The sequence below is a fragment of the Drosophila suzukii genome, chromosome 3 (assembly GCF_043229965.1).
Source record: "Drosophila suzukii chromosome 3, CBGP_Dsuzu_IsoJpt1.0, whole genome shotgun sequence".
Classification (NCBI taxonomy): Eukaryota; Metazoa; Arthropoda; class Insecta; order Diptera; family Drosophilidae; genus Drosophila; species Drosophila suzukii.
Window position 1 is genome coordinate 66,498,343 of NC_092082.1, and position 23,510 is coordinate 66,521,852.

The 23,510-nt window shown below is 40.5% G+C and overlaps 2 protein-coding genes across 3 annotated transcripts in view; both read left to right on the forward strand.

Annotated features, from left to right (window-relative positions):
- Positions 1–13,883, forward strand: part of InR (Insulin-like receptor) — a 53,581-nt gene extending 39,698 nt beyond the window's left edge. The window contains exons 4-14 of the mRNA XM_036816633.3: positions 2,134–2,563; positions 2,656–3,510; positions 4,222–4,785; positions 4,853–5,019; positions 5,085–5,373; positions 5,910–6,272; positions 6,368–6,792; positions 6,903–7,017; positions 7,087–7,731; positions 7,815–8,119; positions 8,342–13,883. Of these exons, the coding sequence (XP_036672528.3) occupies positions 2,278–2,563; positions 2,656–3,510; positions 4,222–4,785; positions 4,853–5,019; positions 5,085–5,373; positions 5,910–6,272; positions 6,368–6,792; positions 6,903–7,017; positions 7,087–7,731; positions 7,815–8,119; positions 8,342–10,888 (6,561 nt within the window). The 5' untranslated portion in view covers positions 2,134–2,277 and the 3' untranslated portion in view covers positions 10,889–13,883. The remainder of the gene's footprint in view (positions 1–2,133; positions 2,564–2,655; positions 3,511–4,221; positions 4,786–4,852; positions 5,020–5,084; positions 5,374–5,909; positions 6,273–6,367; positions 6,793–6,902; positions 7,018–7,086; positions 7,732–7,814; positions 8,120–8,341) is intronic.
- Positions 13,884–15,289: 1,406 nt separating this feature from the next.
- LOC108014872 (cilia- and flagella-associated protein 161) lies at positions 15,290–17,818 on the forward strand. 2 transcript variants are annotated; one of them, XM_070996004.1, is made up of 5 exons: positions 15,290–15,359; positions 15,408–15,477; positions 16,121–16,639; positions 16,699–16,800; positions 17,477–17,818. In XM_070996004.1, the coding sequence occupies exons 2-5, from the start codon at positions 15,421–15,423 to the stop codon at positions 17,642–17,644; spliced, it is 846 nt and encodes a 281-aa protein (XP_070852105.1). In that variant the 5' UTR covers positions 15,290–15,359; positions 15,408–15,420; the 3' UTR covers positions 17,645–17,818. The 2 variants fall into 2 exon arrangements, with proteins under 2 accessions (XP_070852105.1, XP_036675052.3); XM_036819157.3 differs by having other exon boundaries at positions 15,303–15,477.
- The last annotated feature ends 5,692 nt before the right edge of the window (positions 17,819–23,510 follow it).

Here is a 23,510-nt window from a genome sequence, read left to right on the forward strand (position 1 = left end):
AAAAAAAACAGTCGACGGAATCTGGGTCACCCACACATGCATACATACACACATACACACCGGCACACACCGGGCGAAGGTTTGAGAGGCACAGTTTGGGAGTCACCGTGTCGAGTGTGTTTGTGAGAAGAGAGCTCGTTTTATTAAGTTGTAGTATATTTGGTTTTTGTTTTTCGGGCGAGTCTCTTAATTTTATGTGTGTGCTATAACCATTTTAATTATTTTAGTTGAACATTTTTTTTATGTATTTATAGCGCGACATTTGCTCGCCGATGGTATTATTTTTTACTGCGCAATAAAAGCAACAATAGGAACAAAAACAAATCAAGCATAATAAACAAGCAGCATTAGATGAGAGCATGCTGAGAGAAGGAGAAAGAGCAAGAGAGAGGGAGCGAAAAGCAGAGAGGGTTTTGTTAATTTTTTGCTTGTTTTCTTTTTTTTCTTTTTTTTTGAGCGGCGACAAGCTAGAAAAATTTGCAAAACAAGAACAAATTGCGTGTGCGGTTTTATTTTTTTATTTGGTTTTGTGCGTTTGTGTGTGGGGCACATCTACTACGTTTCCAACTACGCAGCAGAAATTCACAATTCGCACAACCCGCTCTCTTTCCGCTCGCCTTTTCCTTTTCCTTTGCCACGCAGCCGCATTTTCCCTTTTACTGCCCCAAGTTACGCCCCAAAATTAGAAGATGAAAATAGTAGTAAGTGCACATCACTTTGCACGCAACACCCGTTGGGAAAAGCGTAGATTTTGATGAATTACAGCGTAGTAAAAATCGCACACACTTGCAATTACTATTTACTACGCTTTACAACGCGACTGCGCTGCCGACGTCAAACGAATGTCGCGCGTCATTCAAAAAGCAACAAAACAAATAAATAGGGAAAAATACAGTCAAAAAACAAAAAAATAAACGTCAATGCTAGGGCGAAAAAAATCGCTCTCCATATGCTTGCCATTTTTATTTATTCTGTTCTTTTGTCTGCCGCATAAAATTATTTATTTTGTTGTTGTTACTGTTACTGCTTTATTCAGCAAGCCGCACTCCTCTTTCAGCGAGTGCGAGCGAGACGGCCAGAGCGGCACGCCGGCTCTCAGCTGTTTCAGTTCGACTATTTGCATTTGTTGTTATGGTATTTTGTGTTTTTATTCAGCAGATTTAAATTATTGAAAACCCAAAATAGTTTCAATTCGTTCGTTGCTAGGTCATGAGATAAGAAAGTATATCTCAAAATGTTGAAACTGTGGGATGAAAGAAAATAGTTGGTTAAAAAATGTTTATTTGAAGTTAAAACAGGAAAACAGGAGCAAAAGATTAGTAAACTTTGTCGGGACTAGTAAAAATAATGTTTTAATATAAGTTCTTATATTATATTTATTAAATTCTACACTAAAAAGCCACTATTTTGAAAGGTTTATAAAATCATAATGGGATTTATCTAAAACTTTGGAGTTCCTTATTTGTAAGTATGTGTACAAAATCGGGTTCAAATAAGCAGTTCTATTTTAAGAGGCAATTGGCAACTGTTATCAAGATTTAACATTATTTACATGATCATCATACACACAAATGTTTTTTCAATGAATACATAATCATCGTGCGTATATTCTTTAGGACTTTTAGCGATAAACAAAATGTGAAATAGGTCTTGTTACCGTCCTACGTAAGCCTCATAAGTACACACGAAAAAACAACTGGGTAAAATGGAGAAATATAATATTTAAATGGTCCCAAAAAATTGATCACCGAAATAGTTACTCTTCCAACAGCAAAATACTCACAACTTAACATTTTATGGTAGTTTAACTATTAAATAGTAACATACACGTCACTGCTTTCCATAGTTGTTAACCCTTGATTTACAGTCACGTAACTATCTGTATTGGTAAACTTTACCCATTACATTTTTTTGTGTGTACTAGCTGCAAAAATTATAGAGAAATGACGAGTGTCGAGCGTTAAAATTAAAATCGGTTCGTGCGACAGAGATCGACAGACGGCAGGTAGTTCGACACGTGTGCCGAGCACTTGGCGCCCTTTTTCGCATAATATTACGTAGGTTTCTGCTTTTTATTGTTTTTAAACTTGAGAACTAACAACAACATTTGCACATTCTGCCTTCTCATTACAGTCGCAGAAGCGAAGTAAAATAGAGGGAAAAACGGAGAAAAATTGCATTCCAACTGACGACAACAGAAAAACCCCCCAGAAGAAAAACTAAAGTTCAATACTGAATTTGTTGCTGGTTTCCGCTGCAACGGCGTGCGAGAGCGGGATGAAAGATGATTACTTAGCGGAGTGCGAAAGAGAAGCCTCCGAAAAGCCAGCAGATAAAGGAAAATGCAACATAAACTATAATAAACACCGGAATATGTTCAATATGCAACGGCAGGTGACAAAAGGTAAATTAAAGCGCGAGAAAATCGAGATGGAAAACAACGATATGGCAACATCAACAACAACAGCAGCAACAACCACTGTTACGCCTGGCAACATTTGTGTTTTGTGTCGAAGGGAAATGTCGTTACATCCGCCATTCACTCAAAACGATGGACCAAACGGTAAGTAAAAAACTAAAATAAAAATATTATTAATTATAGTAATACAAAAATAATTTATTAATATTAAGTAAACGAAAATCTTTACATATCAGCAATGTTGCCGGATACATGTTGCTGCGAGCAAGCAGTCGAACTAGATGAGACACCCACTGTTAGCGAAGAAACTAACAGCTCGCGCGGCTGGAAAGTTTACAGTGCAAGCAGTGCGGTCGGTAACGGCTTTTTGAACTTGAATTTTGAACACAAGGCATTCGCCTTTTTTGAAATGATATCGGATGGTTCAGTAGCAGTTGCGACTTGTTCTCAAAGTCGGTGCCAAACAAGTGTGGAAACAACGAGGAGAACGATGGGCGTGCGGTGCATTGGAAATCGCTGCAACGTTGGCAGCACGAAAAACAATCGAACGCAGCGCGAAAAGTTCAACATCTTCAGCAATTGTCACAATATATTGCGAACCCTGCAGTCGCTGCTGCTGCTCATGTTCAATTGCGGCATTTTCAACAGGCGACGCAGGCGACAGCAGCAGCAATCGAATGTAAATTACACAAAATTCCTATTGCTGCTACAAACACTGGCAGCAGCAACAACAAGACTGAGCTTAGGCCCTAACAATTACAACCAACAACAACTAAAACATAATCAACAGCTGCCACGTGCCACTCCACAACAACAACAACAACTAGAAGAACAACCAGAGAAACAAGAGCGGTTTCATCACTACAAGCGCCATTTTCGTCATTGGAATATTAGTCTGATCTGGATATTAGCCCTCAATCTTATGGCCCTTCATGCCACTGCATCAGTCGTGTTGCCACAGCAGCCGCAGCATTTGCAACATAACGATATAACCGATGGTGTGGATAGTACGGCACTGGAGGTATTTGCACATTCGCGATCGACCAGGAGCAAATCCAACGAAACAATGCGATTGTCAGCGAACATAAAACGTATGTATAATATAAGTATAACCTATTAAAAAAACCTATAACTTTGTACAAATTTTGAAACAGTTTGATAGATAATATTCCGTTTCTACGCAAGCTAGTGTCTCAGTTTTAAAGATATCACGTGAAAGCTATTCGAAAAGACTCTTTCTATTGCATGTAGTACATAGTAATAACCAGAAAAATATTGGAAACGAACTCAAACAAATTTATAGCTTTAGTGTCTTGTGACATATTCTCTTCTATTTTTAGGAATATCATTTTTTTTTAACATTTAAGAATTTTGAATTAACTTTAAATTTAAATGTCAAATGTCGAACCGTCAAATTCGAAATAATAGGTGGTTCAGAAAGCGACCGCCAGATGAAATACCTGTACCTTCAATGATTTTGATCTTATTGTCTTCTACTATGGAATTTATAATTTTTTAGTATTTCCAAATTTGCAATTATATTGGTATTTAATTGGTATATAGCTGAAATAGGGACAATAGAAAAATGTACCAGAAAAAAAATCGATACAAATTATATCTTAGTTGTATATGTATATATATTCTCTTTTACTCTGGGATACATAAATAAGATTTTAAGATTTCGTTCGATATATTTATGATGTATAAATTTTTTGCATATATACGGTTTATAGTGGTTTTGTAATATCACAAAAAGTACATCTAAAAACAGAAACTAATAGTCTTCCCTTCCACCCTTACAGCTTGTAAATCGATTGATATTAGGAATACTGCGTCGCACTTTAATCAGCTGGAAAACTGCACCATCATCGAGGGCTTCCTGCTGATCAACCTGATCAACGACGCCGGCCCCCTGAACAGATCGTTTCCGGATCTAACCGAGGTCACCGACTTCATTGTGGTCTACCGGGTAACCGGGCTGCACTCGCTGTCGCAGGTCTTCCCCAACCTGAACGTCATCAGGGGGCTCTCACTACTGGACGGATACGCCCTTATAGTCTTCTCCAATGCGGATCTTATGGACTTGGGGCTACCCAGGCTGCGATCAATAACCAACGGCGCCATTCGAATTGAGAGGAATCATAAATTGTGTTTCGAAAGGACCATCAACTGGGAGAATATTATTGGGAACGAAAATCAGTCGCAGATCATTTTGTCGGAGAACAGCCACGAGTGCCAGCTTTCCAAGTGTCCGGGGGAGCTCAGAATGGGAAGTAGCCACGATTCCACAGCAGTGGAGCTTGGCCCCAGGTGTCCCGAGCACAATAAACAGCGGCTTTGCTGGGACAGCAAAAACTGCCAGACAAGTGAGTTTATCCAAAAAACAGGCTGTTCGTCCTGTACTGACCTTGATTTGTTCTCTTATTTCTGTAGTTTGTCCCGCGGAGTGCAAAAACAACTGCATTGATGAGAAAACGTGCTGCCACAAGGACTGTTTGGGATGCGTCAGAGACAAGAATGGGAAGGAGAGCTGCATCAGCTGTCGAAATGTGTCGCTTAATAACGTTTGCATGGATGCCTGTCCGATTGGCTATTTTCGGGTAAGACCTGCAGCCCAAATTCCACTCTATGATGGTCCATATTTGACCCGTTTTATCATCCACAGTTCGACAGCCGCTGCGTTACGGAAAGGGAGTGCATCAATTTGACAAAATTCGAAAAGGGCAAGGAACTATCCGGCATCCCATTCCACGGAAATTGTATGGTCCGCTGTCCACCAGGCTACAAGCAGGTGGACTCAAAGGTCCTGTGCGAACCATGCCCAGGCGGCAGGTGTGACAAGGAGTGCGCCCCCGGTCTCATCGACAGCTTGCAGCGCGCGCGGGAGTATCTGGGCTGCACCATAATAACAGGAGAAGATCCCCTTACTATCAGCATCAAACGTGAAAGCGGTGGTGAGTGTTCCATGTGCAACGGGACAGAATTATTCAGCTAAACAAAATACATCCCTATAATGGCATAATCCGGATTTATATTGGATTGATGTTCCTGATCAGTATCACTAGTGGAGTCAATCTAGCCTTGTCCGTCTTTCTGTCCACATGAATGCTGAGATCTTAAACATTAAAAGCTAGAAAGTTGGGTTCGAGCACGTAGATTCTAGGGAATCTTGCGCAGCTCAAAAGTGTGTGGTGCCCACACAATGAAAATTTAAAGTGAAGTGTTTTTTTTTTTGGTTTTATTGTACATTGAAAATGATTTTGTTTACTAATGCCTTGATATATACCGAGAATCTTACCGATCACTCTGTTATTTTAAAATGCAAGACATTTAACCAAGTGGCTTGGAGTGGCTAGTGGCACCAATATATTCTGAACAAGAAGTAGCTCAAATTATTTGTGGTCCTTTTATTGATTTTATTTGTGTTTTAATTTTAATGTTTTTAGCAAAAAAGCAAAATGAATATTCATTTATTTCTTTCTTTCCCCAGTTCACGTCATGGATGAATTGGAAAAGAATCTGGGTGCCATTCATAAAATTCAATCCTCGCTAATGGTTCACCTGACCTACGGCTTGAAATCGTTAAAATTCTTCAAATCCCTAACCGAAATTAGCGGCAATCCGCCGATGGAGTCGAAAAGATTCGCGTTGTATGTGCTGGATAATCGCGATCTGGAGGAGCTCTGGCCACCGAATCAAACTGTTTTCATTAGGAACGGCGGCGTCTTCTTTCATTTCAACCAGAAACTGTGCGTGTCCACGATCAACCGACTGCTGCCCATGCTGGCCTCTAAGCCGACGTCTTTCGACAAGCGCGATGTGGCCACAGACTCGAACGGAAACCGCGGATCCTGTGAGTGCTCATAGTCCCTAGTCTCGATTATAAAACATTCAAACTGATATAATAAATAATTTGGCTAAAACTAATTCGAATAATTTCATTTACAGGTGGAACCGAAGTTCTCACAGTCACTACAACAAGTGTGGGATCGAGATTTGCTATGGTAAATGTCACATCCCGGGTAGAGTTGGGAGAGCCCCGCGAGCCGACCAATGCGACCGTAATTTTTAAGGACCCTCGAGCCTTCATCGGTTACGTTTTCTATCACATGAGATACCCGGTTGGATTCCCATCAAAAAGCAACGACGATCCCTGCGACGACCGCTGGGAAGTCAGTGCGCCTGACAAGAGCGGTGAGGCTATGTTGGCCAACTTGGTACCTTTCACGAGGTACGTCTATTACGTCCGGACCATGGCTATATCCTCGGAATTGACCAACGCAGAGAGTGCGGTGGAGGAGTTCAAAACAAACCCTGGCCAACCTTCAAAGGTGACCGAGGTCGTGGTCACCGCCATCTCTGATTCCAAAATTGTGAGTATGGCCCTATCGGAACGAAAAGATTTTAGGGAAAAATCTATCTCAAAAAGATTTGACTACCATTTTGTAAATGCCGAACTGATCCAACATTCTTTCTTTCATAGAACGTAACCTGGAGCTATTTAAAAAAGCCCTACGGCGTCCTGACACGCTTCTTTATAAAAGCAAAACTGATAAATCGACCATTCCGGAACAATAACCGGGACTACTGCTCTGAACGTAAGCTCTATACATAATTGTAATTTCAAAATGAAGTTTAAAATAACATTTATTTCTTGATGTGTGCAGCTCTTGAAAAGGCTATGGAAAATGATATGCCGGCCACGGTGCCTATTAAAAAAATACCGGATCAGTTGTCTGGTGACTGCCAATGCGACGAGACATCGAAAAAGTACAGCAAACAGGATTTCGACGACCGTAATGTTCAAGCGGGCATGGAGTTTGAGAACACGCTGCAGAACTTTGTATTCGTTCCGAACCAACGGAGGAACAGGACCGGATCAAGTGACAAATCGAATGAACCTGGGGGTGCAGCCCTCGATTCCAATGCAATTCCAAACGGTGGAGCTAAGAATCCCTCCCGCCGAAGACGGCATCTTCCCCTGGAGACAGAGTTCGATGCTACGGGCGGCAGTGTACTACTCCGCCATGTGCGGTCCATGGCGGCCGATGACGAAGCCAAGGATGACGAGGACACGTTTAAGGACCACGAAATATTGTCTGCCAATAAAAAGTTCTACGAGGTGTTTGCGAGGGAGCTGCCGCCCAATCAAACGCATTTTGTTTTCGAAAACTTGCGCCACTTCACTCGCTACTCCATCTACGTGGTAGCCTGTAGAGAAGCAATCCCTAGTGAAAAAAATAAGACCAGGCTGTTGATGCCTGCGCTTTGCAGCGAATACGATAGCGTCTTCCAAACGACCAAGAAAAGGGGTAAGTTGCCTGAAAAAATAGTATATCAAATATACTATACATACTATATCTATAGTCTTTTCTAACGATTTTTATACTTTTAGATCAAGCTGACAATGCCACTAAGCTGATAGTAGAGTTAGAAAACGCCAACAATACGGAGTCCTCGGTGCGGCTCCGCTGGGATCCACCAGTCGATCCCAATGGCGAGATTGTCACCTACGAAGTGGCCTACAAGCTGCAGAAGCCCGATCAAGTGGAAGAAAAGAAGTGCATCCCGGTGGCGGACTATAATCAAACCGCCGGCTATCCACTGAAGCTCAACGAGGGCCTGTACAGCTTCAGGGTGCGAGCGAACTCAATAGCGGGATACGGCGAATGGACGAAGTTGGAGTACAAAGAAGTGGAGGTGGGTTCAAAAATGATCTTGTTCAAAGAAAATGGTGCGCCAAATCCAAATTCTTCACCCTTATATCTCGGAAAATATTCAAATAAATTGGATTGCTGGACTCTTAAAGAAATACTTATTTTTAGTTAATATAATACTTTCTCATATAATATTTAATGATTTCAGCAACTACATTTTATTGTGCAATTCCACTAACATGAGTACTCATTTTCTTCCAAACAGCCTCCGCCGAGCTATGCAAAGTACTTTATCTGGTCGTCGGGGATCGCAGGTGCCCTGTTGATTGTCTTCCTAATGGCCTACGTCCGTCACCTTCGCAAGAGGGGTCCCTCCAACGATCTTCATATGAACACAGAGGTGAATCCGTTCTATGCGAGCATGCAGTACATCCCCGACGACTGGGAAGTGCTGCGGGAGAACATCATTCAGTTGGCTCCTCTGGGCCAGGGATCCTTTGGCATGGTGTACGAGGGTATCCTGAAGTCCTTTCGGGGCAATGGCGACGATATGGAGTGCGCCATCAAAACGGTCAACGAAAATGCTACGGATCGCGAGCGAACTAATTTCCTGAGCGAGGCGAGCGTTATGAAGGAGTTCGATACCTATCATGTTGTTCGACTGCTAGGCGTCTGCTCCAGGGGCCAGCCTGCTCTGGTGGTCATGGAACTGATGAAGAAAGGCGACCTCAAGTCCTATCTGCGTGCCCATCGTCCCGAAGAACGGGATGAGGCCATGATGGCGTATCTTAATCGCATCGGTGTGACCGGAAACGCCCAGCCTCCGACGTATGGAAGGATCTACCAAATGGCCATTGAGATTGCGGACGGCATGGCATATTTGGCGGCCAAAAAGTTCGTGCATCGAGATCTGGCAGCTCGCAATTGCATGGTGGCCGATGATCTGACGGTCAAAATCGGTGACTTCGGCATGACCCGGGATATCTACGAAACGGACTATTATCGCAAGGGAACCAAGGGCCTGCTGCCAGTGCGTTGGATGCCACCGGAGAGCTTGAGAGATGGCGTCTATTCCAGTGCCAGTGATGTGTTCAGCTTCGGTGTGGTTCTCTGGGAAATGGCCACCTTGGCTGCTCAGCCATATCAAGGACTTTCCAACGAACAAGTGTTGCGCTTCGTCATGGATGGCGGAGTTATGGAAAGGCCGGAAAATTGTCCGGACTTACTCCACAGACTAATGCAAAGGTGCTGGCATCATAGGTCTTCGGCCAGACCAAGTTTTCTGGACATCATTGCGTATCTCGAACCGCAATGCCCCAGTTCGAAGTTCAAGGATGTGTCCTTCTATCACTCGGACGTGGGTCTGCAGCATCGGGAGAAGGAGCGCAAGGAGCGCAACCAGATGGATGCATTTGCGGCGGTGCCCTTAGATCAGGATCTACAGGACCGAGAACAGCAGGAGGATGCCACCACACCGTTGCGAACGGGAGACTATCAAGGCTACAAATCCAACATGGAGCAGAACTCGTCCTTGGATCAACCTGCTGAGAGCCCCATCGCCATGGTTGATGATCAGGTTACCCACTCGCCCTTCAGCCTGCCCTCGGGATTCATAGCGAGCAGCACACCTGATGGCCACACTGCGATGCCAACCGCATTCCAAAATCTTCCAGCCATGCAAGCTGCGGATTTTACGGCCTACGTTCAACCGGATTCGGACGCTTTGGACGGCGACCGGGGATATGAGATCTACGATCCAAGTCCGAAATGTGCCGAGCTACCGACGAGCAGAAGTGGCAGCACTGGAGGCGGAGGAAAACTCAGTGGAGAACAGCATTTGCTGCCAAGAAAGGGCCGGCAGCCTGTCATCATGAGCAGTTCTATGCCGGATGATGTCATCGGCGGATCCTCGCTGCAGCCCTCGACGGCCTCGGCGGCCAGCTCCAATGCAAGTTCCCACACAGGACGCTTGCCTAGTCTCAAAAGAGCAGTGGCGGATACGTTCCGCAATCGAGCCAATCTCTTTAATCGCCATGTGCTCAACCACAAGCGAACGGGCAGCAATGCCAGCCATAATAGTAATGCCTCCAATGCTCCGAGCACTAGTAGTAACACCAATCTGACAAGTCACCCGGTGGCCATGGGCAATCTGGGGACCATCGAGAGTGGTGGCAGTGGTTCGGCTGGCAGTTACACAGGCACTCCCCGCTTCTACACACCCACGGCCACGCCCAGCGGAGGAGGTGGTGGTATCGCCATTAGCGACAATCCCAACTACCGACTGCTGGACGAATCGATGGCCAGCGAACAGGCCACCATCCTGACCACCAGCAGTCCCAATCCGAATTACGAGATGATGCACCCGCCCAGCAGTCTGATCAGCACCAATCCGAACTATGTGCCCATGAATGAGCCACCTGTTCAGATGGCGGGAGTGACCATCAGCCAAAATCCGAATTACCAGCCCATGCAGGCGCCGTTGAATGCACGCCAAAGTAGCTCCGACGAGGACAATGAACTGGAGGAGGAGGAGGACGACGAGGACGACGATGTGGATGATGAGCATGTGGAGCACATCAAGATGGAGCGCATTCCATTGAGTCGGCCCAGGCAGAGGGCGGTGCCCAGCAAGTCGCAGCCGCCTCGCAGTCGCAGTGTCAGCCAAACCAGGAAGTCGCCGACGAACAGTAACTCCGGAGTCCCAACTACTGGGGCCGGCAACCTGTCCAACCTGCTCAAGGAGAGCTGGCTGCGCCCGGCGAGCACGCCGAGGCCTCCGCCGCCCAATGGATTCATCGGAAGGGAGGCGTAATCGTTTGGACCGTAGTTCTGTAGAAAAACCTGTAAATAGATTAACGAGGGGAAGACGCACGGGTATAGAGTAGCAAACTTTTGCCGCAAGCCAAGCTTCCTTGACTTCGACTCTTCCCATGCCTGCAAACTAGGGTGGCGAGATTAGAGTGGAAGAAAAATATTTATATATCAGTGGAATCGGGAAGCAATCAACTGTCTATTTCTAGCAAAGAAGCTGCGAAGTTAAAGTCACTTATTTTGCTCTAAATTATTCATTGATGAGGAAAAAACATTTTAGTGTAAATCCTTTTTGACTTGACTTTTAAAATTTGTAAAATTGAGATTCATAGAATTTATTTTTTTCCAAATGTGTTTTTAGACGGTATTGTCAGCGATTATACGAAAAGAAATGAGAATAATTAAACTAGGGCTAAATTGCTAAGAACGAGGCAAAAAGATTGCTTACCTCCATTATGATTCTCTGTTCAAAACATCGAACCACCCTGACCGCACATGTATAATACCAATAGTTTCGATTAAGCCTATTTATGTTTACGTATTCGTTTAGTATTTACTCTACTTTTTTTTTGTTTGTTTAAATTAATGAACTAGAGCCGTTAACGCAATACAAAACGAGAGCAGAGAACGATAGTGAAAGCAGAGAAAACAGAAACAGAAAAACAAGTCCTACATGCAAATAACAAAAGTACAAAAGCCAACAACCAACCAACCTAAGTACCGTTTAAATAGACATACAAATTCTACCAATTATAACTTATAACTCATACCTACTACGTATATTAATTATGATAATTTCTAGTACCTACCAAATCGCAGAGAGCAAGGCGAGAGTAAGGGGAAAACAGCAGAACGGAAACGGAAACGGAACAACAGCAAAAACAGAAATAGATAAACTATACAACAGCAAACAAGCAATACAAAAACAAAACAAAACAAACAACAACTGTCTTCACTGAGTTAGCTAGCGATAGTTATAATTATCCAAATACCTAAACGTAACTAAATTTAAATGTTACTCAGCTAATTTTAGAAGCATGTCGAAATGCCATGCAGTTTTAGAACTTTTACCCCTGATTTTTATTTATACACTTACACCTACGATTATTTTAAGCAAGTGGTAAGTGTTGCTTGATTGTTCATATTTCACCTATAGTTTCTTCTCTTTTTTATTGCGTAATTGTAATATTTATTGTTTAACTGGCAAAAGTTTGCTCTGCTCTAGAAGTACCATCTACATACTTGGCCCATTGAGCCAAAGCAAGCGCAAAAACTTTTGTTTAATTTTTTTCTAAATTAAATTTCGTTGAAGCCAAGCTTCGGAAAATGAAAGGGAATTAAAAGGAAGAGGAAACCATAACGTAATTTCAAACTGAGAGCTTAACTAACTGATGCATCATAATTATTGTATACAATCTGCTGTCGTTTTTTATACAACACACGCTATATACGAAGCAAAAGCATTTTATGTACTAACTATAGATAAAAGCAAATCTTAACGAAACAAAAAATCCATAGACTCATATACAACACTTTCACTAGACCTAAATAATCTGCCATACGCCATTAACTCAAATATGAACAAGAAACCGGACGGATTTTGTTTTCCCTAATTTAATTATTCAACAATAGCTCATAGACGAAACAATAGACAAATTATATACCATACATATATATTTACACATAATTAGGAACTGAACGTGATATGTTTGCTGAGTGTACTATCCTGACAGTTCTCCGATTTCTAGCAGAGGATCGGAACCCCGAGTCCAATCCAAATCCAAAACGCAAAAGCACACAACATTCTCTTGAAAATCCGAAATAATCAATAACCCACTTTAGCAACAGCAACAGCAACAACAACAAAAACAACAACATTTACATTATCGACAACAACTGCAACAAATGGAATTTTTAAACGAAAAACAACTACAACAAAAGTATTCGATATTTGCCTTCGCTCTTTATATTATTATATATTTAACTATACAAACACATATATTTAATGACTAAATGAAAGCAAAGAAAAGCAAAAACAAACAAAAACAAAAACAAAAGCAAAAGCAAAAACACAAGCATGTGCAACGTTTTTTGTTTTTATTTTATAGATGCAAAGCGAAAACAAGGAAACTAAATATTTAAATGAATTATACAAATTACTTAGATCGTAGGCACTGTAAGAACGAGAACGAGAAGTTGGAGAAAGCGTTTGGGAGGAGACCTTGAACTAATTTTAATATATAAAGTAAAAGGAGGAAAACAACTAGTGCTAATTATATAAACAAAACTGGGAAGCAAGCGATATTTACACTGAAAACTGAAGTAAAAATTATAAAAAAAAACAAACAAAATAAAAAAGAAACAAAAAGAAACAATTATATTATTTTAACTATGTAATACGCTATATGCATAACGAAACAATAGATATTCTACACAAACACACATGCACACCGACACCCACACCCACACCCACACACACATTTACATACATTACACATACACACACTAAAAAGACTGAAAGATATAGTTCCTTTTGTTTTTATGTATATAAAAAATGCGAAAAGAAAAAAGAGAAATTCTAACAAAAATGGTAAACTTAAAGCGATGCAACCGAAGGTGGGAAAACGTAAAAACAATTAATGGAATTATACATTAAACGAGTAAATTAAAATAAATCAACAAAGCAGCAGAAAAGCATTATGCGGCATCATGTAACATGTATATTTAGTAGTCGAATTAACTAAATTGTTGTAACATAAAGTGGAAGTACGAGCGCTTTCGCGACAACGCCAAATATCAACTACTTATATAGCGATATATATCCGGGATAGTTTGGCTTTGGGTCGCGGCCGCTCCTCGCTGCTTTACTGTATATACACGCGAACATCTATTTCAATAAACAGTACCATTTAAACAAATTATTGTAAACTAAATACACATAAACATTGTAAACACAACAGAAAAGGATAAAAAAATAAAAAGCTTCAATATTTTTATTATTTCTAATTAAAGCTAATTGTAAAAATAATGCTAAGTTAATTGTTTCCTGTTTGTTTAAGCAAAAAAAAAAAAACAAAATATAATAAAAAGGAAATACAAATAAAATTCAATACTACAAGTAACAAGGTTTTGTTTTTAAAATATGTTTACCCAAATTTTTTTTTAGGTCAAACAGTTAAAACATTTTAGACAGCAATACCTACGATTACTTTTCTAGACGTCGAACTTTCGAGATCCCAAAAACTGTAAGAAATGTGACTTCACATGGGGATTTTAATAAACTCGAGATAGCTAAAGAGCAAAAGCCAAGATGCAACAGCGTATTCTTCTGAAGAATGCGGGTGTATTTTATACATTTTAGATCCGAAATACAGCTCCAGCTATTTTATCATCTTTATACTCAACATTTGTTACAAGTGACATTTACCATTACGATCATATCTGGGATCGAAACGTTTTTTTTTGTTATGCAGGGCTCTACATCGTATCTGTGTCTAATTGTGGGATATACAAAGGCACAATCTATCCAAACTGTTCGTTTTTAAGAAGTAGGTGCAATGTAAATATTTAATGGGCTTGCGAGTACCACATTAACATCAGTTTATTCCGTCTAGCCAATCCAAGTGATGGACTATCTAATTAGCAAGCCCCTTCCGTAGTATTCCCCACCCTCACCCCACTAATGTTGGGCCAATCGAGAAGGAATGCCAAAGTTTTGGGGATGAGCCACTAACCATTCAGCAGGGGAGCTGACAAATAATCTAATTAGACGCCAGTGCGATGAGTTTCAACTGTCAAAAGATGAATGCGGGTGATTTCGGAGCCCCACGGAAACTACTCGAAACGCGAGCCACCGGATTTGAGAAGGGGTGGAGATGGGGTGTCGAGAGGGATGGCGACATTGTGTCAAGATGTCAAAGGGAAAGGTAATAAATTGCCGGCTCCAAGTCGTTGGCTCCTCGGCAGCTGGTGGAAAAGCGGTCCAAAGATGCCCCGGCATTTTCAATTTCCGCAGCGGCATTTTTCAATATGAGCGGCAATTCCTCGGAGGACTACTGATGACATGCGCACTCTCGGCCCGTCTCGACATGTAATTAGTTGGATACTTCATTAACCACAGTCGACAATCAACAAATGAGTAATTAACTTGCGCCAGGGACTCTCGGCTCCTCGCCGGCCTCGTGTGCAGTTAATATTTCATAATTGAGCAATTTATTTTCGCCTCTTTGACAGGATCAAAGATGAAGCCGCCACCAAAGCGCCGCATGCAAATTTTATGCTCGGTTAGTTGTCGGTGGGTAGCCTTTGTGTGTGGCTCCCGGAGCAGGGAACTATATGTATGTGTCTTTGATCTTGAAAGAACACATCGTAGTAGGTGGTTACTAGGCTGTAACTAGGTAAACACACCACACAAAAATAGTAGGAGAGGCGGGAAGCTTGTTCACCACCTGATACACTGCTGGACTGATTAGGTATCTATAAATGTGGAAATACAGCCATATCTAGTATCCTTCTTATAGACACAGCAGAGCCATGTATGGTCCCGGGGTGAGAGTCGGTAACTGGCTGGAAACTGCCTTGTCCGAGGAGGTGAGCATTTCTTATCCGCATCTGTGACCAAATTATATTCATTTATTTTATTGGACTTGAATTATACAACCCTTGTTCTCATTTTATTCAAGACCATTGATTCGATTTTTGAAGGTAAAACTTTTATAATTGTTATGCGAAATCCCATTCTAAACGAACGTTGATTAAAAATAAATTGTTTTCCTAAATGAAAAGTATGATAAAAGTTCATAATAAAAATTTAGTTTTAAGCGCAAAAAATTTTTTTTTTTAAATAATTGTATCTGCCCAACTTTTTTTTATTTGAATTTTAAGAATCTGATGTCTAAATATTGTAGTTAATATACATACAAAATATGGGTATTTATATATATTTGAAATTTATTAAAACATTTTTCATGCTTTCCCGATCTAATTTCAGATAAAAAATTAACTAATACAAGCAATGGAATTTTATATAATTTTTTTAGAAAATGAGTTCATTTGTTATTTATTATATTCATAATAAAACATTTAAACTGAATTTTGACTGATTATTTGCAATGTCATAGGAATATGTAGGGATTTGTTTTTTCTAGCTAAATAAAAAAATTATAAAAAAAAATATAAATAAAACAATAAGGATTTCATAAATTCTTAAAAAGTAACATTTTTCACCTTAAAGATGCGTGTAAGTGAAATGAAGAAGCGCAGGGAAAGCGGCAACCTGTTGCTGGACAGAACCCGCGCCGTCTACGACCGCTTCTACCAGGAGACGGTGTTGGGCCCTCCGCAAGATGTGCTGGCCCTCGGCGCGTTGGTACAGCTTCGGCCCGTAAAGATCAACGTCTGCCGCCAGCAGGACATCGATCAGAACTTGGTCCTGTCGGTGGTCATCACCCAGGAGGGTCTGCACCGCAACTGCCACACCATTAACGAGATGTGCGACCTTTCGGTGGCACCTGCTCCACATCCCTCGCTGCGCAGCAGCTTCAGGATTGTCAGTCCGAACGACGATGACCGCTCCGGTCAGTACTTGGCGTACGGCGAGAAGTTCCGCCTCCAAACCCTGGAGCCCGCCGATGAGCCCATGTACTTGTTCAGCGGACCCAAGAGGCTGAACCTCTCGCTCCCCGTGGAGAAGGCCTTCTACACCACCAAACACGGCGAGGTTACACTTCCATTGGGTTTGGTATCGCACAAGGTCTATTCTCCCTTTCTCCGTCTTAAATGTATTACTAACCGCACTTAAATAACCAACAGAACTGCGGTCCATCTGCCCGGGTGCCCTCTTCCCACACTCACTTTTTTTGTGCCCACAAGGACCCCGATCTGCGATTCGAAAGCGAGGGCAAAACTATACCAGTAAGTGTGAAAAAAAACAATTAAACAAACATAATGTGTAGAAACTGAAAAAAAGGCCAAGATCAAAACTTCTTAATTTGAGAAATTGTTTTCTCACTTATTCGAGAAGAAACATTCTTGAAATTAAGATGACAATTCTCTCAAGGCCGTTTTGCATGTAAAGGCGTTCTGAAAAGAGAGAAGAATTCTTGACTGTTTTTCGAGACGAAAAAAGAGAACACTAACTTGAATTTGAAAATTTGGGATTATTCGATATTGGCTTACTATTGAAATCGATAGAACTGCTTTAAAAGAGTGTTTGAACAAGTTAACAATAAAACATCAATTTCAATTCAATTATATATTGTAATTGTTATACATATATTCAAAATTATATTTATATATAAATATGGTGTTTTATAAAATCATGTTAGATATAAACATATGTCATATTGTAAGGGTCGGATCAAAATAATACAAGCTTATATTTGTTACACTCAGGGAATACACTATGCTAAAATCAAGTAAAAATAGTCTAGATTTAAAAACGATTTCACTCCTACCATTAAGTTCAAATTATTTCTAAAACACAGTTATTTTAGTCTATTTTATTGAATGAGCTTACTTTCGTGATGGTTCCTTCGACAACTTTATGTATTGAATAATCAGTATAAAATGTCAATCCTATCACTTTTAGGTAAACTATCCATTGCTCATTGTTCATGCGGTCACCAATCGAAATCTGGCTGTGGAGAATGTTGTGGCAAACACCCTGTTTGGTCCCGAGTTCCAGGTGTCCGTGGAGACCTACAAGAATGTGTACAAGCGGGAGACCTGGAAGAACCAGTGGAAGTTCACATATTGATATAGCTAGCCCCATATTGAGGTGTATTTTCAGTTTTGGTATTGCATATTATTCAACTGGGGTGCAGCTCCTACCTGCTGTGGCATTCAAACGACCCAATCAAATGAGCTGTTGCGAGTTCGCCTGTTTGTTAAGCATGTCAAAATAAAAGACGAGACGAGAAGTTGTCGTAAATTCCGTTTGATTGTCGGGCAATGCCCGACAATTTATGTCTCCCCTCGCAAGTTTCTGGTCGGTCAACGAGGCGTGTGAGTGATTTGTTGCGGGGGCATCGCCGGGGGAGAATGTCACAAGTTGCGCCACTTTATGCTTGTGATAAATTAATTAAAATTAGACAATAACTACGACGGGAAGAGGCTAATGAGCTGGAGACGATCGACAAGGGCAGCATCTCCGTCGCAGAAACAGATCTTGTAGAACATGTCAGCGCAACAAATTTCAATTAGTTCGCGCTTCACTTATTTGACGGCAGCAGAGCAGTCATAAAAAGAAAGTGCCGCCCCCAGACGGAGCTGGGATTCGGAAGGCAGCACATGGTAGCATATACTGTAAAATAATCTTCATAAAATCAAGAGTTTTTAAAACACTTATAAGGGTGCCTAAAAGTATGCAGTAAAAACGTTGAATTTCCTTAAGACATTTGTACCAAAATATATTGTTGCATAATTTTAGACACCATGACTGTAGACACCATTACTGTAAACCATTATTGTAATAAGTCAAGTTTAAGCATAAAGATTTCTAACATAAAAGCCCGAGGTTTACCAATGCTTCTTCAACTATTATGATCATGACACAAATTTAATATATAATATTTGTTGTAACTTTAAAAAAGATAGTAATTTTTTAGCAAGGGGTTAAATATTTTACCACCTCAAGATTTATTATATATTGTCATGTTAGTACGCCACTTGAAAATTGTAATTTAAAGGAAAACAAACTTTAAAATTATATGAACAACTAAATATGAGACAGTTACTTTATAAATGGAGCAAATATTTTCTGTGATTTTAAAATACAAATATTTTTTTCTGCCTGTACCATAATTAATTCGAACAACTAAATTCGGCGCACAATGCACTATTGTAAAACCCTGATTGGGATTTTAATTGGCCGCGGGATCACCGCCCCAAGGAACTTTAGGGCCCTAGGGCCGGGTCTTTTGGGAATATTGCGAAGTAAAGAGCTGCAAATGAAGCCAAAGGTCCCCGACTTCAAGTTATTTTCGGCAGCTCACTCCGATTACATGTTTTCTGTCATAGATTAGCCGCGGACCGCCCTCAGCCGCCACAGAGAACCCAGAATTTCACACTCCCCCGACTTCTTCTTTTCTTTTTCCCGGCATCTGTTGCAGTCGGAGAATGGGGAGTACGAGTATCTCGAGTGACAAAGTGGTTCGAGGGGAGTATCGTTTTCGGATTCTGGGTGTTTCCTCCGGGCTAAACTGCACATTACTTATGCAGGATGATTTACTGAGACGCGTGACAGATTTACAAGTTGCATTTACTGCATTAACTTAATTCATCATAAATACTGGTTCTCGTGTGGGGGCCCTTAATTTGTGCGGTGTGTCCAATAGATGAGATATGTGGCAAGTATGAGTCTCGATAGTGGGATTTTCACACCTTCGACTGGCCTGACACATTGAGGAAACAATTACCTCATGGCATTTCCTGCCTAATTGCACTTGATGTGTATTTATAAAACCATGTTCATTTGCAACACATTTTCGCCGTTTTTTGTCCGTCTGGCTGGGTAATTATTACGAGGCGTTGACACAAATATCACTTGCAGGCGACTCGTGTGCAGCCGAATGTCGGCGGCAAAAATAATTTACACGTCTAATTAAGATACTGTAGAATATAATGCTTTTACGACTCTTTAATGCATCCTCTAAATATTGCATTATATTAATTTTAATCACTTTGCCCGTCCGAGAAATTAACTAAGCAAATAAGTATTTCCCGGCCATTGGCATTATGTATGTAATGTATTCCCAAATATGTATTTTTCACATGGCGATCAAAACCAACTGAGCACACTCAAAACACAATAAAAGCGGAAAATGTATTTTGAATATATTGCGTTATAAAACAAAGCATCATTTGGGCCGTTCGGCGACAGGAAAACAAGCATAGGCCCCCAAAAAAACATTGTATCTGTTGTGTTCCCGGGCATGGCATGCTGCATTTTTATGTGCCATGAAATTAATTTACGATTACGACAATTTAAATTTTTAAAATCACACTAAAAATATGCCAACAACATAGCTGGTTGCCTCGACAGGCGAAAGTGTTAAAAAGCCCAAGGAAGTGGCCACAAATGTGGCCCGGGTTTAATATTATGTTGAATGTTGGGGGTTGAGGGTCTTGAGAAAGGGGCCCTTGGTCCATTGTGTCGCTGTTCAATATCAAAGTGTTGACTTGAGTTTATGTTTCATATTTTGTCTGAAGTCATTTAATTTCTATAAACAGACAGGGACAGTCAGGCGATTTCCTGGGGTTGCTATAAGATGTTGATGATGTGGCACTGACGTTTATGTGGCATCGGCGGAGGCGGAACTCGTTCACGGCTTATTTGGCAGCTCTTCTGAGTCCGTTTATTGATGTCACTGCTGCCAACAACAAGTTTTAAGTGGCTGTTACTTTATGGGCTTATTAAAGAGGAAGTTGTTGGCGGTGCACCCGGTTTTATTGGCCCAAAAAACGGGCCCATAAATTCCAATGGCAATGTCAAAGGGAAGGAGCTCAGGTGCCTCGACTGACAAGAGTTTCCACTTACGCATACGATTTATTTCGCCTTTAATTTCGGTCTAGAACAACCAGCTTCCTGCATCCTCCTTCTTGATTACAACATATCAAAACTATCCACACAATTGAGAGCCTAATCAAGCATGCACTCCTCCACTCGCATCCATTCCGGGGATTTGGCCAGTGTCTGATTTGAAAATTATTTATTTATGGCAATCAGCAGCGGAGCACGAATCGCAATTGTGTTTCATTTCTCTTAATACAGCTCGTCAAATAAACAAATCATGGTGTTAAGGCAAATGATGGATTGACATCAGCCAACGCACATGAGTGTTTGTGCACTCAGCCAGTGGCCAGCAAGCCAAACAAGGCCAACTGAAAATCCGAGCAACTGGCCAAGCGGCAACAATGGGGCCAAGTGCACAGTGGGTGAAATCGTTACTTTTTAAGAAGTGCTAGAACTTTAATTTAAATTAAAAATATTTAAATTGATTAAAGAAAAGGTCCTTATACACTTGACGAAAATAAACTTGTATATCCATGCAATTGCATGACCTAATTCGATTTTATTTCAATAACCAAATAAAGAACAAATACTTTTTAATATTTCTTATGGGCACACTTATGTATTGATAGTGTAAAATATTAATAAAAATGGCTAAGGAAACACAGAATACCCAAAGATCCCATTATAATATTTTATTTTTCATGCATTAAATCTTAGTGTCCCATATTAGGAATGTATGTAGGAAGAACTTTAAAACTATATTTTCAAGAATACTGATATTCAAGATATTTTATCTAAAAATGGGTTGGTTAGTAAATTTATTAAATATTTACATATAAAATGTGAGTATAATTTAATTTTAAAAGTGCTAAAAACTTAAAATGCTCTGTTTTTAAAATATATTATTTAATTACAGGTATAATACGAATTATGCAAATATTTAGTTTGCCTGAAAAAATCAAATTAGTACCGAACTAACTTTTATACATACAGATTAGACATCTAAAGTGATTAAAAAGCTGAAAAGCCCGTTCAGCTTGCAAATAAAAATGTAATATAGATGAAATAGGTTTTATAGCTTTTCATACTATAACGATGCGTCGATTTTTGCAGTGGCAGAGGCAACAGTGGCAACATTTTGTGGCATGTGCTTGGCTGTTTGTTCTACATCTCCTTTTGTTGCCGCAGTGGCTTTAAAATGTGCTACCCTTAGCCTCCCCTTGGCAGCGCACTTTATTTTTATTTTCAACACTTTTTTGAGCGACCTGACTTGGCACAGAAAGAAAAAAGAGTGGAGAGTGGGGCGGAGCAGGGGGAAAAACACGAAAACATTCATAAAATATGCATTATGCAATCTAAGCTCGTGTGAGCGTTGCTAAATATTTTATGCACATGTATTGTGCCACACACAATCGCACAAAATACGACCAAACATCTGTGTGCGGATGGCCGCATTGTGTAGTTTATGATTTTGTTTTGCCACTCCGGAGTCCGGACATATTCATAATCATTAATATATCGCTGCCACAGAGCCAAATATCGAAATTAACAAATTCCTTTGTGTCAAAAATATTCCACGCCTCGCCGAAGACAAATGGCCGGAGTCGCTCAAACATGGGTCGAAAATCCGAAATAATAAAAACATTAAAGCCACAATAAATACGGTTTTAAATCACATGTGCCGTTTAGCACATTGAGCCGAGCGTTTGCTTTCCATTTTTAATGTGCCTTCCGTTGGACTGCGCATAAATTTCAACTTAAATTGCGCGCGCAGGCCAAAAAACCAGAGGCTCTGGGGTCCCCCCTTTTTCCCCCTTTTCCGGTGCTGAGGAAACGCCGCCCACTTAACGCCCTGGGTGGCAGCTGTCTCCCTCACTCGCTACAATCCCCTTTCCACTCGCTCCTCCAATAAGACTTTTGCCAATTAGCATCTGTGTGCGTTGGATTTGGTGGCCGTTACGCCTAGTTTATTTTGATTTGCCTAAGATTTTAATTTCTGTATTTCGAAACTATTAAATTATGGGCAAAATGTCGTTGCTCTTTGATCTGGGTGCCAAATGTCTTTGGCTTCCCAATCCAAATCCCCATTTTTCCCATTCCCAAGAGATGTCCGCATATACGAACATTAAGGTGCATATATCTTTATTACTGGCCGACCATTCGCTTTTCTTTGTTCTCCTCACTTTTGCGGCGATGGTTCCTTTACGGCCTTTTAATGAGAATTATGTGACTTTAATTTATGTCTCAATTTTGCGCATATTAAAATCTTATTTTGCGATGCGAGTTGTTTTATTTCAGCGTGGTGGAAAAAATATTTAATGGCTATAGCTATACGCAAAAATTCCGCGTTTCTTTTCTTAAACTATAATTTGTTATGGCGCATTAAAAATAGTCTGAAGAATTATTTTTCTTTTAAATTTTCAGAAATTTCATTTCAAGATTAGTTATTCGGTCTTGGAATTCAAGTCTCGTCTTGTTAGTTACTTTTTGGTTCTCTTATTTTTAGTAAATCATACTTTGTATTTTAGTCCGATGTTGTCAGTTGTTTCTTTTTCTAGGGGTTTTAAATTTCAGAAAATTTGTGTACCATCTTTAATATAAAATTTTAGAATAATTATTTGTATAAAAATATCCATTTAGTTTTTCTATCAGCTTCTACAAACGTTGTATAGTTTAAACTCTTACAAAATAGTTAAGTATGAACAGACATTTTTCTAAGCTTTCCATTGTCTTATCTACACCGATATCTAGATTATATTTTTATTCTGACAGAGGAAAAATAACATTTTTTTTTAAACTTTTAAGAATTTTAGCAATTTCTACTTCAATTATTTTTGTAATTGTCGCAGTAAATGATAAAATTCGAAGCTAGCAAAAGGCAATTGTTGCTGCTAATGACTGCAGCTTTGAAACTATTTAAATGGCCTGGCAAAGTGTCTCATGCGGACATATTGTCCTGGCCACAGAATAAATATCCTGCCATCCTGCTGGGCAACAAGAGCTGCTGGAGAACACGACCCGGCTGCAATTGGAATGACTTCCCCTGCCCCGAGTAGCGTCCCATAAACACAGAGAGAACAGGGGCTTTAAACTAGTTTATAAGCCAATT

Coding starts and splice junctions, on each gene's coding strand:
- LOC108014872 (XM_070996004.1), top strand. CDS start 15,421: ATGTATGGTCCCGGGGTGAGAGTCGGTAACTGGCTGGAAACTGCCTTG. Junction 15,478..16,120: donor AAACTGCCTTGTCCGAGGAG/GTGAGCATTTCT, acceptor TTCACCTTAAAG/ATGCGTGTAAGTGAAATGAA. Junction 16,801..17,476: donor GCGAGGGCAAAACTATACCA/GTAAGTGTGAAA, acceptor TATCACTTTTAG/GTAAACTATCCATTGCTCAT.